Raw genomic sequence first — 16,783 nt, 5'->3', positions numbered from 1 at the left:
CAGGGACCATACAAGGGTCAAGACTAAAATTTATGAAACAAACCTACCTATCAAGAGAAAATTAATCAGACTAATGGAAAACAAAGCACTTTTATTTAGAATCTGTGCTTTGATACACAATCTGTTCTTGGTAAGCAAAAACAGTTGAAGAAGCACAAAAAGAATCAAGGATGTCGCGTGAAAATCAAAACCGAAACTGCGGATACTGCAGCGCTCAGAGCCCTCCAGTGCCAGAAACAAGAGGCAGCCTTGCTTGTTCACGGAGTCGGACGGCTGTCTGGGCTGTCCGCGTACGCGTGTAGCCGCTGCGTTACCAGCTGTGTCGTCTTCACACGCGCTACAATAACAGAATCTCGTGCTGCAAGCTTGAGTGACAGATTTTCTTGCCGCGCATTTCGCGCGCCGGTTAACACTCGTGTAGCCGCATCCAAATTACCAGGTAAGTGCCGAGAAGCACAGTACGCATGCGGCTATTCATTTCTAGTTGACGTGACGCGTAGCGCGCTCTTGAACGTTTCTTTCTATCGCGAACCACTAACGACAGAACTTTTTTATCTCGGTAGACAGCTTAAACTGCCCTTTCATTTCGAGCGCCGCACCTATTGTTGTCTGGGGGCTTTTGGCTTTTGCCATGAGACGGAAACATATGCGCTGGTAATTGTTTTGATCTTTCGATAACCTGCCACGAGCTTTCTGGCTCGGAAGAAAAGGAGAGGTCCGTAACTAGGCCAGGCGGTCTCTCGTAGAAGCTTACGTGAATTGTGTGCAAAGGAAGCGCTTTCAAACCGGACGTAGGATCATGTGGCAGGTGCAGTCGGCGTGAGCAGTGTAACTATGTTTTTATTGTGCCCGAAAATCATCTTGTCAAATTCTTGTTCTCTGTTTCGTTTTTTGTGTAAAAACTTCGCAGCTGCACACGCACTCACAAAAAAAAAAAAAAAAATGCTGACAGTCGGCGGTTTCAATGGTTTTCCTGTTAGAATCTCTCGATCTTTATAAATGTTTTTAATAAAAAGCGTGATTTAATTGATTAAAGACAAGCATTAATATGGTGTGTTTAGGTAATTATTAAGGCGACAACGTTAAAGGCCTCGTTCTCCAGAAAATCCAACATCGGCGCTGCCGTTCACAGGTACGTTTCTGGCAGGTGGTAGTTTGGAGGTGACATATGCTCGAGCACTGGTTGAACGTTGGCTTGTGTGACGTCACAAGACCACATGACATGATCTGGTTAGCGGGTGGTGGTGGTGGAAGGCATTTTGGGATCCACTAATGCTGTCGCGTCATACCCTTAAACGCGGAACTCCTGTGTTCAATTTTTACGCATACAGTGCAGAATAACAAGAGAGCCTTTGCATGACGTTGCTGTGTCTCTATCTCTGCTATAAAGGGGAGATAACGTCGATAACCTAATTGCCGGAAAAAGAGCTTTCGTAACTGGCTGTTGGTCATAAAATCTGCTGTTTTTTTGTACTGTGTAGCATTGTTCAGAGTAGACATAGATAATGATATTTGTTTGAGTTGGCTGCTAGAGGATTTTGTCCTTAATTCTCTCGTTGGTACCATTTTCAAACAGGAGAGAGCGAAGCATGTGATCTTTTGCAAATGCTTTTTACTTCGTAGTCATTAAAGCTTCAATCTGCTAGGAGCCTTGTGTCTGATTTTTTCTCTTTTGGTTAAAAAGCATATTTTTTCCTTTAGCCTATATACATCTCATTGCAGAAAATGGGGATTCAAGTCACAGTGGAACCAGTGGTGTTCCTGTTCTTTTCTACAATGCACCTGGAGATGAGTGCCGTCCAGGATATCATAAACACGAAGTGCTGCTTCAGGCACCTCAACACGACCAATGTTGCAGAATGTCACTCTGCCCAGAACCAGACACGAACTGACATTAAAGCCGAAGCCTCCCTGTGGATTGCTTTCTATTATGGAACAATGTCTGTGTTGACGTTGATCTGTGGCATGTGGGTTGGGTCCTGGAATGACCGCTTCGGCCGCAAACGCCCCATGCTTGTCCCTCTTGTTGGGGGGATGGCAAGTGTCCTCAACTTCATTTTTCTCTCGCACTACCTCGACAGTAGCGTCTCACTCATCATGATCAGTGCTGTCCTGGTTGGTGTGTCCACTGGAAGCTTGGGAATCATCTCAAGCTGCTTTGGCTACCTGACTGACGTGACGCCCTTCCAGTCACGAAGCCGGCGAATTTCTATTTTGGAGGCCATGATCTTCACGGGTGGGGCACTTGGAATGTATCTGGTGGGAGGCATGCTCAAGACAACCACATACGAAGTTATCTTCTTAGTCGAGCTCTTCATCTATGCTGTTGCTGTCTTTTATGTCCTTGTTGTCATCCGTGACAAGGTACCTGGTGAAACAAGTGTCGACACTGGACTGGAGCACCCCGGAATCTTTTCTTTCCGACATGTGACCGACATGATGATGACTGTGTTCAGGCTGCGTGACCGTGGCAACAGAGGCCATATTCTTCTCCTGCTCCTTGCTGCCTTTGCAATGTTCTATGGCCTGGCAGGCAAGTAGTTATGTGTATTTTTCTGAGCCCATTGGCATAGTTCTGAAGCTTAAGTTATTTCTGCATGCTGTTTGCCTCTTTTTTATTTATTGGTTTCTTCTGTTTTTACTTCCTCAATTTTTCCATTCATTTCTTTGTTTCTTTATGCTTTGCATCTGAGGGAACTTGATGAGTACAAAAAATGAGACAGTCAAGTGTAATTTTCACACCTTTGTGACAAAATAGAAGTGTCAATAAGGTGTTCGAGCTCTAAGGCCCAAGTGCCTCCATCTGACTTGAAATTTTTTTTACTCTTTCAGGAGGCATCACTAAAGAGACTTGTTTCCCTCAAAAAAAAAAAAAAAAGGCTTTCTAAAGAGTCTCATTATAGCAACCTTGCTGCCATTGTAGCCAAGCCAAGCATCTCACAATTCCCTTGATGTTGCGTTCTCCAGAACAACTTTGCCAGTTGATAAAGAGCTACTATTGAATGATTTACGAGAAGTCTACATCGCATGCCCTTTCTGAGCTTTACTTTCAGCTGTGTGCTTTCTCCTGCTGCCTAAATGTGGCTGGCCACAATAGTTGATCACGGTGATGTGCCTTGAAATATGGCTACCGAAACAGAAGGGTTATAAACCATGCTAAGATGTAAGTGGCAAGCTTAGAATGAAACTGTACTTATTTCAGGAACTTTCAGGAACTGAAAACTTAATGCGTACTTATTGTGCATTCCTCGCAAGAAAACATATGCAGACTGTAGTCAGATGCAACTCAAGAAAAAATCGGCTTTTGCTCCTCAAAGCACTTTCTTGCACCTGAGGATGTTGACCGGTTCTCATGAATGATCCCGGGCCTACTAGCAAAACAACGTAGAGCGTTGCAGTTGAAAGGAAGCTCACCACCCGTTAATCGGGTTAACTGCAGTTTCGAAAAGTTCAGTCTACGCCATTGATTGAAGGGCCTTGTCTGGGGGCATCTGCCACTTTTTTCTTGAGTTGTGAAGCTAAAAGGCTTATATCCTCATGATGAAAAACAAATATTTCACTCAAAGAGAAGGCACAGTGCATAAGTTACTGAATGCTGGACAAGTATATTGCCAGCCATTCTAGGTGGCAGTTGGTCTCTTTGCTGGCAGCTACATTGACATTATCACTGCTGTAGTAGGCATGCGCAAAGTAATTAGATTGGTTAACTCAGGCATAAATTTTTGCTGTCTTTTGCAGCATGCATAATACATGTTCTGTAAAGGCAGTCATAATTACCAAATGACTATATAAAGCTGTGCCAAATGAGCATAGTTACATTTGCTTAGTTGGAACCCCCAGACCTCACTAGAAATTCTGTAGTATATAGGGCGTGTTCTATATGCAGTGAACTTGTGAAAGAGATGTAACTGCGGTATTGAAATAAGTTAATTTGGTCATTGCTATATCATTCGTTTTTTTTTTTTTTTTTTTAATAAAAACATGCTTGATCATATTTTCCAACAAGACTTGAATCCGCACTGTGTCTGTTGGATGCACAGCATGGCCTTCTATCACAGATGTGCTTACCTACATCAATTTGTCCTCTACAGCCCAGACATACCTGACGTACACATTCTTGACTGATGAGCCACTTCGCTGGAGTGCAAGTCACTACAGTTTCCTACAAGGAGTCAATATTGCTGTCGAGGGTGCAGCCCTTCTGATAGTGCTACCCTTGGCTTACCGTTGTTTGAATATCTCTGATGCCTTTGCTGGCCTTCTTGGATCCCTGTCAAGATTCTTGGGTCTCTTGTGGCTCGGTCTATGCACGACTTCATCCATGGTTTACTTCAGTGAGTGCAACCAATGTTAATATTTTCATCTTTTTCTCAGCAGAGGCAAATCTGGGAATTCACTTGTAAGCATGTATACCTTCTTTGCAGACATTTGGTTTGTTATCAGAAACCTTTTGAAGGGAAACATACTATCTAACCGTCTGAGCAAATGCAGGATTTTAAACAGTGATTTTTGAACGGTAAATCGAATTCTACTTTGATGAGCGAGAAAAAGTGCTGGATTATGATGCGCCTGATGCTAATTTTTTCTTTTGCTATCGGTTCAAGTTCATAACTGCAAGGCATATCCATGACCATTTCTCTTTGTTGTTTGTTGCACACTGACCTCTTAATTTGAAAAATGCATAATGTTGAAATATCTTGATTATGTTATATATTTTTGTACCTCTTCCTCTTGGTATTGGTGCATAGTTTCGGACCATTGCTCATGCTTGTTCTAGGGACCTTATAATACCATTCAGCTTACTGTCTTGTTGTACTGATTTATCTCTTCTTTTTTTTCCTTTTGAATTTTCCAGTTCCAGTTCTTTTTGTGTTTAGCGAGTTCACAAGCCCTTCAGTCCGTGCGTTGCTGTCAAAAATTGTTGCCATAGATGAAAAAGGTGAGATGCTCTTTATGTATCTTATGGATTTTGATGCGAACGTAGAGGCAGGAAAGATTTAATAAATATTCTTTTGCTATATGCTTGACAGTTCTGGTGGTAAAAGGCCTTCTAAGTGCGTGATTGAGAACCTTATTTGAACTCCTCATTCAGCTGTAGTCTTGGTTCAACATTTATGTAGTAGTTTTTAATTTTCTTATGAAAACTTAGGATATGTCCACGATGGTGAAGGCTGGACGTTTATCTGTATAGACATGTGCAAGTCTATTAACTCTTCTGGTGACACGTTTCTATATTTACCATATTTAGTGATGGGCTACCTTAAAGAATTGGGGTAAAGCGCTAGTTGTAGTCATCAAACTAGCTATTTTGCAAGACGATCACTTTTAGAAAACTTTAAAGCATTTTGGCCTTTATCATAGGTATCTATTTTAATGACTGTTTGTTTATATATTACTATCCTTTTGTTTTATTTGAATATGGGTGGTACATTAGAGAGGAAAAATGTACTTATCATTGCTTCTGTGTGTATTCTGTTACACTATACGTAGGCAAAGCCTTTGCTGTGATGAGTGCACTGCAGTCCTTTGCAATGTTCACGGGGTCCCTGCTCTTCAATGGCCTCTACCCAGCAACATCAAAGTTCTTCAAAGGCTTTGGCTTTGAATTCGCTGCTGCTTTGCAACTCATCCCCATTGGAATTTTCCTGTGAGTTAACTTCGGTGAAGGTCAAAGTCATAGGAATAGTTGTGTACCTATACTTTTTCCTTGCAGCCCTATCTGATGTCATAGTCTAAAAGTTACTGGGACACAGGCTTTGCCAATCAATCGTCGCAATTTACACTCTTAAATTTATAACATAGTCAACAACACCGTTTTCGTCAACTTGGGGATTAGTTGCCGAGGTTTCTATTAGATTGCTCTGAAGGTACTCACTTTAGTTTTGCTTGTGTTGCATGCCTTGTTCACAGCTGCCAACTTTACTATGTTATGTACACTTGTAAAGGGAGCATGGAGCCCTATGAGCAGCATGATGCACGATAAAGTTACACGTTAAAATAGCAGTGGCCTGCACAGTGCCGTGAACAAAATACTGGCAGCCTTGTATGTATGCATGCATCCATGCCTTCCGATAAAGTTGAGTTAGAGTATGTGATGTAACTGTGACTGCAATGCTGTTTCGAGAGGCTGCAGATCCACTCAGAAACACTGTTAGTTAATTAAATATATTTGCAGAACATTTAGATCTGTAGTACTCATTTGTTGTATAAGTTACTGCCATCTCTTTAGAACATGTAAATTATTTTTGCAGTTGACTAAAACCTGTCTGCACATGACAATATTGTTACTCCGCTTATGCTGCATGTTTTGCTTAGTGGTGTTACAGTATCAGTCGACCTAAATTCATTGATGAATCTTGTATATGAACAGTGCATGTACCATAATATTTAGAAGATTAGTAAACAATACACCCGCTGTTTCAAGTAAGCTTGCCACAAATTTATTAAAAGGAGGCAGTGTAATAGAGGGGTGGCTTTAGTGGAATAGTAATATCAGTTTGGCGGGCGTCAAAAAGGAATGAATCATATTAACCAGTAAACTGGGTAAGTAAGCTGTAATATTTAACTTTAACTAATGCAGATAAGCTCCTGTTTGTAATTAGAGATATATTTACCTTACGATTCATAGTGGCCATAAGAATTTTTAAATTTTGAAACGCAAATATTATTGGTGCTGTGGCTGAAACAATTTTAGCTATTATCACGCAATTCGAAAGTTGTGCAAAGTAACGTCTGCAGCGAACGGCACTCTACGATGTATGTGCCACGGGTCCTCACCAGCGTCTTGGCAGGAGCAGTTAGCAGCGGCGAGCAGCGCAGCTCAATTAGTGCCATTGGCTGCGCGGGTGGGGCAGAGAAGGTCACAAGCGCAGAGAAGCGTTGCGCTTTGAGGGGTCGTTACGAAGTGCGCAGCCGGAATGCAATTTTTATATTGCTGGAGAAATAGCCAAACTTGCCAAGCTGCAGCACCGAGGGTAATTGCATTTTTGAAATTGTAAAAACAAATGTGGCTGTTAAAAGCTGCCCTCAACAAATCTCTGATTGCAACTAAGTGCTTATTTGTTACCAACGTTAAATTAGTGAACCACTTTACTAGCTAACATGACTTATCTGTTTTTTTAGTGTGACACTAAAAAACAGATAAGTCATGTTAGCTAGTAAAGTGGCAAAGCAACATAAATGTTGGTGGACACTGTGTCCACCAACATTTATGTTGCTTTGCCTGAGAACTATTACCTTTGTTTCAAACAGCCAGTTTTTAGAAATTAATGGAGGTTTCTCAGAAACATGTGGTACAGTGGCCTGAATACTCGGTAGATTTTCATGGGAATGAAATCTTGTAGATGGTTAGTGAGCTTCATTGTGAATATTATTTTGGTAAAAATGGAGGACCTGTAATTAGCTGTAGTGATATGTAAATGTACAGATACATTGCATGCATACTTAAAATGGACCATGATGCTGTCTGACGCTTAACTGTGGCAACTTGACAGCATGCTATATATACTCTCTATGCAAAGTGTGCATAGGAACAGGCAGCATTGTTCAAAAGCCCAAAGCATTTTTTGTGTTACTGACTGCCTTGTTATTACATCCAGCTTAAAGGAGCAGAGACAGCTAATTTATGGTTGTGTGTCTTATTTTCTGTAAAGATACTTATGTTACTATGCATACATGGATCACCATATGTGTCTGCCAAAGACCACTGAGTAATTTATAATTAAATTTCTTCTCTTATTTGTTTTGTTTGGTTTCAACAGCCTAATGATGGCTGTGACGTCAGAGTTTGCATAGGTCGTGAGAGGGATGAAAAAGGTGCGATATAGCTGCTTCTTAGTTACTTTTCTCCAACAATGTTAAAGCCAGCCTCCCTCAAGAGCCAGAATTACAACCAGTGGGGAACAGCGATTATATGAGTTATATCAAAGTTTTCTTCATACCAATCATGACCTATGCATAACTTTCGCATCATAACCACCACTCAGCTGTCGGAAGGGAAACAGGCAAGAGAAAAAATGGAATTATAACTTTAGTGGTCTTAGCTGATTATCATGTGATGATCAACAATATCTTTCACATCTTTATCAAAGAGAAAACATGCACCCAAAAAGTAGATGCCTGTACTCATTTAAATCCTCATTCTATCATTTTTCTTTCTTTTTGCTTGGCATCAGCTTAGGTCAAGCAAATAAATATAATGATTGCCATGAGCAAGTAGTGTCAGATTGCAGTGCTTTGCTGGCTGACCATTATCTGGGATTGTCGTGTGATATAATACCTCGGGAAAAAATATTCTACATTTGAGAAGCATAAATTTCAAAGTATTGTTGTTTTTCCCAAGTTAGGAAAAGGGGAAGCAAAGAATTGTTGTCTTAGTGATGAACGCTTTGATTTTACTAGTTAGCTGTTCACACTAAGTGAAAGTCTCTTTGCATGTTCTTGAAATAGTGCTATTCAAAACATCTGCATCTGTATCAAGGCCATGACAAATACTCTGTAAATTGGTAATTTTTACCTAGTGATACAAGTGTAATGTGGTTTCACTGTAAGAAAGATGTTATCTAAAAATGATATTATTGTAAAAAAAGATATTGTAAAAAAGATATGCAACTTGAAAGGATTCAAAGAAAAGCAGTTAGATTTATTTTTGCAAAATATAGTGCTTAGCTTCGCCTTCTGATTTAATGAATCGCAATAACATACCTATGTTAGAAGCTCAGAGAAAAGTTAGTCGTCTTACATTTCTTTATAACAGTCTTTTTCTGAAAAGATCAAATTAACCATCCCACGATCTGTTAAGCAACATAGTACAAGGAAACACGACACAATCACAAACATTCTTTAGCCCCAATTTTTGCTCACACTAACACATTAGTGTATAGTTTTTTTCCCTGCACAGTCACAGAATGGAATTCTTTGCCACGTAATATTTTTAACAGCAATAATTTTTATGGAAGAACTAGAGGGCCACATATTGTATGTCTAGTGTATTCTATTTTCTTACAAAACAAGCTACTTGTCATGCAATTTCACATCCTACCTTGCAAGAGATTGTTGCCTTTATACACCCCATATTTTTGTCATAATGTTCTTTTTGTGAAGTGAGTTGTTTCCCCTGTGTGCCTTCTCGTGTTGTATGTGTATTTTTTGTGTATACTTATATTATTATGCTCCTCCTGCTTGGGCCAAATCAGTGGCCTGCAGTATATCAAAATAAAAATAAGAAAAATAAGAATCTGTACTGACATTTTTTTTATTCGATGCACAGAAATGTAGAGACTTTTTAGCTTTGAACTGAATGCTGTTTGACGTACCACAGGCCTGTCTTGTAATTGCAATAGCAGTAATTCCAGAACCACGTGCATGAACAAAGCTACACATTTTCTATTGTAGATGAGGATAAAACCAACTACGCTTCTTTCCCCATTTCATCACTGCATTGGGAGGTGTACCTGTCCAGTCAGGCTTGTCTCAATTATTCTTTATAATGTGACCTTGATTGTTGACCTCTGATATTTTGATTTTCCTAACCAGGAAGTGGTTATTTTCACTGCAATCTGTTTTTGGCAACAATTTAGTCATGCAGTCGTCATGCTGTTCCCTTCACTGTCGCTCTCTTTTCTGCAGGTACCTCTACTTCAGATTCAAGAAGGAAGCACCTTATGCAGAAATCGAAGGTGAAAGCATGAGCTCCAACATTGTAGAGAGTTGAAAGGTGCCAGAGAGCAGCGCTAGCCTCACACCTCGTGTGCCCAACAAAGTGTACGCTGGGTGCAGCATCAAACCATGCACAATTTTGACTGGTCGAGTAGTGCCATGTTTTACCTAATTGCACCAGTAGTGAGACTGCGGTGTACATACTGATGGTAGGATAAGGCACAAAAGCTTGAAAGCTTAGTATGCTGCTGTGGTATTGGGGGCGTGGAGCTGTCAATGGTGTTGCATGCACTGCCCTTCGTTGTTACCACGTGGTCCAGTATACGATGGAAATGTGGTGCTTTATACATTGTGGGTGAAGTAGTTCAAGAAACTATTCTACATTCCAAAGTGGTGTAGGCTGGCCAGTTAACCAACTCTGAACTTGGCAGCTACATGTCTATTCTTGAACATTGTGTACTCATTTAGTCTTTATATAGGGCAAATGATGTGCAATTATGAACAAATATGATTTTGAAATTGTGTCAGTAATATAAATTTACCCAGCAAAGGACTGGGTACGGTTACAAATCTGCTGTTTTTAGTTTACTGCAAATTAGTGATATTGTTGACATCCTATAACCAGCTACAAGTGTAGTCATTGTTACTCATGCCATCTGTCATGAGACTCAGAGTCACATAGCCAGGCTGCCATCCTTTTCCATCAAAATGTATTCAGTGGAAATGCCATTTTGTGGTTAACATTCTCATGGTGGTTGGAACTTAACGTGTTTATCTGTGAAGATTTTATGGGTCCATATTAAACAAGAATGTAAAAATTGCAGCAGGGTGTCAAGCTCTGTAGTTAATTATAGCACTTGTGCAGTGACTGCCTACCCAGATGTCAACTACATTTGTTGTTTTTGTAGATGACTACTGGTCACATAAAACGACATCGTACACCCTTTGTCAAACATTTAGAGCCAAGGGGGTCTACTTTTGAGCCATACTTTGTGGTTCATAATGCATTCCCAGGTTTCCAAATTTGTTGAAGGCAAGATTTTTCGTCCTACCCTCTCCGATGGCTAGGACTTCCACGATTCTTAAAGAAGTCATAATATATGGCTTAAAAGCAAACCCTCTGAGCTCTAACTTTTGACAAAGGCTGTATATTCTGCACAATTTTAATGCAGTTTGAAATGTTCGGGGTTTTTATTGCTGCTGAATACTGGACATTTCCTGTGCACTGTTCACAAAGAGTTCAGGTAGAAATGTCATTTTAATATTTTCTCATGGTGTATTGATTGATAGTCTTTCAAGAATTTTCTTGAGAGAAATAGAAAATCAGTTAATTCTGCTGATGATTTAGTTATTACTGCACAAGTGCCACTTACGCAGTGTCGACAATTAGATTGGAGTGATTTCATAGTCATCTGTTGTCTTTCATAGTGCACTGTTTACCCTACATAAATTTTTAGTTTAATGTGATGTTGCATTTACTTTTTCGTCCTGAAAGCATCGAATTGTCCCTTTTGATTGTTGGTGCATATGATTGCCTATTGCGGTTCTGTAGGATTGCATATGAGCACATTACAGCACTGCAATATAGAAATGTCTAGCAATTGTTTTCTGTGTTTAGCCTGTACTCTGAAGCAACTGTTTAAAATGCTTGTTTTGAAAGAATGAGGTTAATGCAGGGAACTAGACTAGCAGTTCTTAGAAGTTTTATGGAAAGTAAGGACATTCTGTCACCATGTTAAGACAGAAGTGGTATTCTAATTTTCTTGAAGTCACTGCAATACTTTGTCTTTTTGGCATGTTTTTACCCTGTTTACTAAGAGCTTGTAACCTTGTTTAAGTAATGAGCTGTTGGCAGCTTTAGTTGTATTACGGCTGTATCAGTGCTAATGGGTTGGAGAGTACCTATATTGGGAATACTTTGCCTTGCAGCTTATTTGAGTGGGTTTTGAATGCAGCCTTGTCATGCTACATGGAGAACACTAAGGAGTGTGAAATGTCAAATGTCTTGTTTAAGCAAATGCTCTCCTTTTTTCTTTTTTTTTTCTTCACATGGCTGTGATACCACTATGTTTAAATACATCTCAAAATAGAGGTGCATTCATGACATGCTGTCACTTTGCGCACAGTGAAGAAGCACCTGAAACTCATTGCATTTCAAATTATATCATTCTGTTCACTCGGTCAGTTGCCTTGTTTTATGGGCCTCTATAGTTGGATATAACTTGAGCCTGCAGTCAGTAACCGCCACAAACAATTCCGTTGTGGCAGAAAGTAGTCCACTGTAAAGGCTTTTCTGATTACCTAAAATAAATAAAAAGCTAACCATCAGACCAAATTAAAAACTCAAGAATTTCGATGCCTCTGGGTTGTTTGCTATAGTCAAGTATTAAAAACTGATCCTGTGTACTGTTCAGCAGAGTAATATTTATGTTGCGGAACGCTGCCCTTAGCGACTACTGTTCACTTTATTTTAGGTTGTATCCTACTATAGCTCAGATTTGTGTTTCTTATCTTTGTACTCTTAATCAGCCTATTTCAAAGGTGGTGGCTATTACTCTCACTTAACATCATGGGGCTTTCATATTTTCATACTTGTTATTGCTGTCGAAGCAGAAGATGCATCCTTTCATTTATTTATATTCTCAGCTCTCCACTGCGGAGTTTTGCTCTTCTAGCATGCAGTAACAAATCAGTTCCCCTTAAAAGAGTTAAACTGTAGGATATTTTCTTTTTTTTTATCTTATTATCAGTTTCTTTTAGATGAGAATATTTATTCAATTTATCTGTTATTGTACTCTTCCCCTACTCAGAAAAGACATTTCTGAGGCACTGCATTCAAACACTGTCCAGCGTTTTCATGTTGATGCAGTATATCTTTAAGAACTAAGATCTCCTAGCAACATTGTAACAACTTTTTGAGAGCCCGTTTATTTGCACCTCGAGCACAAAATGACCCTGCACAGTCTTTTTATAATGAAGCAATAAATTATCTGGTTGTTAAAAATACTTATTGTGACCTCATGTGTGTTGAAAATTAGAATGGTGCATGTCGTAACGAGGTTCGATAAGGAGCACATCTTGCAATAGCTAGCAGAGCACGAGTAGCGCTGGTGCATCTGCAGCTGATACGGAAGTCACGATTCTGTACGTCGTCGTCCGCGCTTCAACCGACGCCAGATGCAGACACGGTAATGTAAGGCCAATCTCGCTCGCGCAGCATCACTCTCGCGTCTCTGATCTATGTTCACTAAATCAGGCGGGAGGTTTCTTCAGTAGCTGTCCCGCTGGCGAGTCGAACGTGTTTAGGCGCCAAGCAGCTGTTGCGCGACACGCTCGTAATATGATTGTAGCGAAGGAAAGCTTGCGCCGCTGTGTGTTCACTGTGAACCCATAAATCTTAAAGTTGCGTTGGAATCTGTTATCGGTGCTAAGGGCGCTATTCACCTCGCTGTCTCGTTACTTCTCTGCATATTGTTCGTATGCGTCTCACGTCACACCCTGCACACCGCATGCCTAACGTGCGGAAACTTTCAAGCTTCTTTTTAAAGCTGCCTGGAAGCGTACGAAGAGGAATGAAGATTTGCTAATAGGTGCATTCGATTCGAACTCGATGGGGCCTGAAAATTTATTCGGGTTAATTGCGTGCAGCTCGAATGGCGGGGAGTCTAGACACGATGTCGGGCCTTGCCGAATAAACGCGGGAGTTCAAATCAACTTTTTTCAGACGTTAACTTTTATTTCCATCAAAGTATTTTCCGCCTAAATACAGACTACTCGTTTAATTTCCAGTCCAATGTACGTATCAACCGGAAATATTTGCCGACGTTTGAGCAAATGCGCACGTATACGTATCTTGAAATTGCAAAAAGAAAAGAAAACATCTAGTGACAGCAGAGAGCTTTAGTACGGCGTAATGAGCGCTACGTACGCACAGCCTACGTACTTTCCGGAACGCTATGGCATGGTCACGTAGTACATGCCATAAAGATTTTTATTGGGGCGGAAACGCATATATACGTACGCAGGAGTCCGAAATGACGTAACATATTTTGCCATATACTTTGTCTTCGAAATATTCGCTAACTTTTAAGCATCTGCCGTGTTTATTGGTGCTCTCCTAAACTGGAAAATTATTTTGGTAAGTTTTCTCTGCACGTGTTTAAAAGGGCATTGCTCCCGACTTGTACGGCCCCCATACTTTTCGCGGCATTTTGAATATACTTCGCCTCTCTAATGATGCTCTAATGAGTCTTCATAGGACCATTTGTTTAACCTGGCAGCGGCTACGCCAGTGTGAGAAATCTCATATACTTACAATGGATTTTTGTTGCACTGGTGTAGCTGGTGTAGAATAAAAAACTGGCCCTATAGTATCACGATGTGTTCTCTGATGTTCATAGTTACTTTTCACCGAATGATGACATCATAGACGCACTCAGAAAACTGCTTTGACATGACATCGTAGTCTCGGCCCAACGGTTTGCTTCTTCGCATTTAAATTTTGCACGGAGTTGTTATTTTCGCTTTTTACTACGTTTGCATGGGCAGTGTCCCGATTCGGTCAAAGTTAGACATTACTTCATCCTCCGCAAAGACGACGAACCAAAGCAGCACCTTTGCAGCATGGGTACCATATCTCGCCTGTCGGGAAAACAAAGAAGCAGTTCCTGCGTTGATAAATTCAGTTATTGGATGTCCGCGAGATGGTGCTACACAGGCTTGCCGCGTTTGCTTTCGGACTCCTGCGTACGTATGCGTTTTCGCCGTAATGGTAATAATAATTGGTTCACTTTTATGGAGGTCTTACAAGTCGGGAGCATTGCCCATAAAAACACGTGCAAAGAAAGCTTACCAAAATATTTTTCTTGTTTAGGAGAGCGCCAATAAACATGGCAGATGTTTGAAAGTTAGCGAATATTTTGAAGACAAAGTATGACAAAATATGTTACGGCATTTTCGAGACTACCAAGTTTTAACGTGCCTTGATAAATCTACGTTGTAAAGACCTACATACCCCAAAAAACTAGCTGTCCGCTGGGTGCACGCTTCTCGCAATCTGGAAAGCTTCACGTGTTTTCCTACATGTCGCGCAGGCTACGTTCCCTCGTAAATACAGCCGCCCAAATGATACAAGCTTTTAAGCTGAGTGAAGGCAGTCCTCAATCGGCACGAAAAAAGAAAAAAACGCGCTCAGCAGCAGACTACAAACAGTCCGTCTGCTCACACCATGGAGGAAGGAAGCTCGCACGAATGTCGTTCACGGTCGCCGGCGTCGTCTGCATGCGAAAGCGGTGGCTGCTCCGCCGTCTGCTACAATGGGCCGTTATCTTCCATTCTCTTGCTTTAACGTTTAAAAAGGGCTTTTTGAATATAGTTTTGTCTATGGGCTGCTTTGAATGACCGGTATTAAGAAAATTTACTACATGCGGCAGCATATCGGGCTATGCGGGAAGCTTGCGCGATTGGGATGAAGCACCCAGCGCATAATGAGTGACCGTATAACGGCCTTTAAGCGGTATGTACGGCTTCACAACACATATTTTAGCGGTGTTTATGAACACACGCTTCAAGAGACGGTGGACACGGTCGTGAAGTTTGTAGCAGAATTAACGTGGGCTTGCATGCTCGCCGGAAAAATCAGATCTGTTTATTTGCAATCTACGGTACCTGTGGAACGAGCATAAAGTGGGTATACAGATTTCGGTACAAGGACAACAAGTGCCTTGGCTATAACGGAGAAACTATTAAGAGGATTGAGCGGCATGTATCTCAAACAGTTAGCCTCATTCGCCGAGTTTCGAGCAAAGGCAGAGGACTTGAGGAAAAGAATTTTCTGCACATAATCCAGGCGTTTATCATTAGTCGAATCAGCTATTCTACGCCATACTTACCCCTTAAGGCAGCAGCACGGGAGAAATTAGGGAGCCTTATCCGCACAAGTATTAAAATAGCCCTTGATCTCCCGCGCTGTGCTTCCACCGCTAGCCTCCTGCAACTGGGCATCCATAACGCTCGGAACGAGATAGCGGAGGCGGTGCGCACTTTACAGGTAGAGCGGCTCCGCCTGACTGCCACAGGCAGACCCATGCTGGAAAAAACTAGGGATCGACACTTGCGGAGGCGCCCAACAAAAATCTGAAATAGGCATGGCTATACGGGATAGGCTATGGATACCTCCGCTGCCAAAAAAACATGCATTCCGAACACCATAAGGAGCATCGGGAAAGGAGAGCTCAAATGCTCAGTAGGCAATTTAGCCTGCCGCCGGAGGAAGTAGCTAGCCTTTGTAGATGCTGCCGGGGGGACAGGCCCCTTTATGGTTGCAGCGGTAACGACGGGGTCTGATAGACCGATCACCGCAGTCACACTGAAAACTATATCTCCGGAGATAGCTGAGGAAGTGGCTGCAGCTCTATCCTACGCCCAGACGAAGACGCGTTTCGTGGTCTGCGACAGCAAAACTGCCATACAAAATTACAGTCGTGGGTTGATTGCCCCCCAGGCGAATCGAATATTACACCAATATCCAATCTCGCGGACTCCGGCGCACACTGGCGTTCCCGGCAACGATAACTCCCATGCCATGGCTCGAGGGCTTTACCACAGAGCTGGCGGCAGAGAGGGGAGGCTTGGAGCCGGTAGCGTATAGTGTGCCAAATCTTACATCGAAATTCTACAGCACTATCGACTGAGTAGGCAGGTGACTACTGAGCCAGCCCCTACCCTAAATTGCAGGCAGGCCGTCGCCTGGCGTCGCCTTCAGACTGGGACATTTCCGTACCCGCTCCTGGTGAGCCATATGCTCCCAGGAGAACGATCAGAATACTGTATAAACTGTGATTCGAGAGGGACCCTCGAACACCTCATCTGGGACTGTCCATTTTCTCCCGGGAGGGGCCTAAATCTGACGCCGCAACTCTGGGAGACTATGCTGCGCAGCTCGGACCCTGGACTCCAGCTAACCGCCATCCAGCTGGCCTGGGACGCCGCCGGCCAACGAAGTCTGCTGGCCTGCGTCTGAGGCGGGGCCCCGCCATCCATACCGAGCGACGGAGGGCCGGAGATCCTTTATCCGCTGGTTTAAATTAAAAGTTATATATATATATATATATATATATATATATAT

General features: G+C 41.8%; 1 protein-coding gene across 2 annotated transcripts; it reads left to right on the top strand.

Moving 5' to 3' along the window:
- The first annotated feature begins 254 nt into the window (after positions 1-254).
- LOC146199591 (proton-coupled folate transporter-like) lies at positions 255-12,663 on the top strand. Of its 2 annotated transcripts, none has more exons than XM_084595106.1 (6): positions 255-439; positions 1,723-2,533; positions 4,092-4,334; positions 4,856-4,939; positions 5,491-5,647; positions 9,628-12,663. In XM_084595106.1, the coding sequence occupies exons 2-6, from the start codon at positions 1,726-1,728 to the stop codon at positions 9,710-9,712; spliced, it is 1,377 nt and encodes a 458-aa protein (XP_084451232.1). In that variant the 5' UTR covers positions 255-439; positions 1,723-1,725; the 3' UTR covers positions 9,713-12,663. The 2 variants fall into 2 exon arrangements, with proteins under 2 accessions (XP_084451232.1, XP_084451234.1); XM_084595108.1 differs by lacking the exon at positions 255-439 and adding an exon at positions 1,110-1,132.
- The last annotated feature ends 4,120 nt before the right edge of the window (positions 12,664-16,783 follow it).

This window comes from Amblyomma maculatum, chromosome 2, assembly GCF_055883805.1.
Source record: "Amblyomma maculatum isolate TAMU_Amacu chromosome 2, ASM5588380v1, whole genome shotgun sequence".
Taxonomy (NCBI): domain Eukaryota; kingdom Metazoa; phylum Arthropoda; class Arachnida; order Ixodida; family Ixodidae; genus Amblyomma; species Amblyomma maculatum.
Note: the sequence above shows the minus strand (reverse complement) of the source record. Positions and strands in the feature narration are given on the sequence as shown.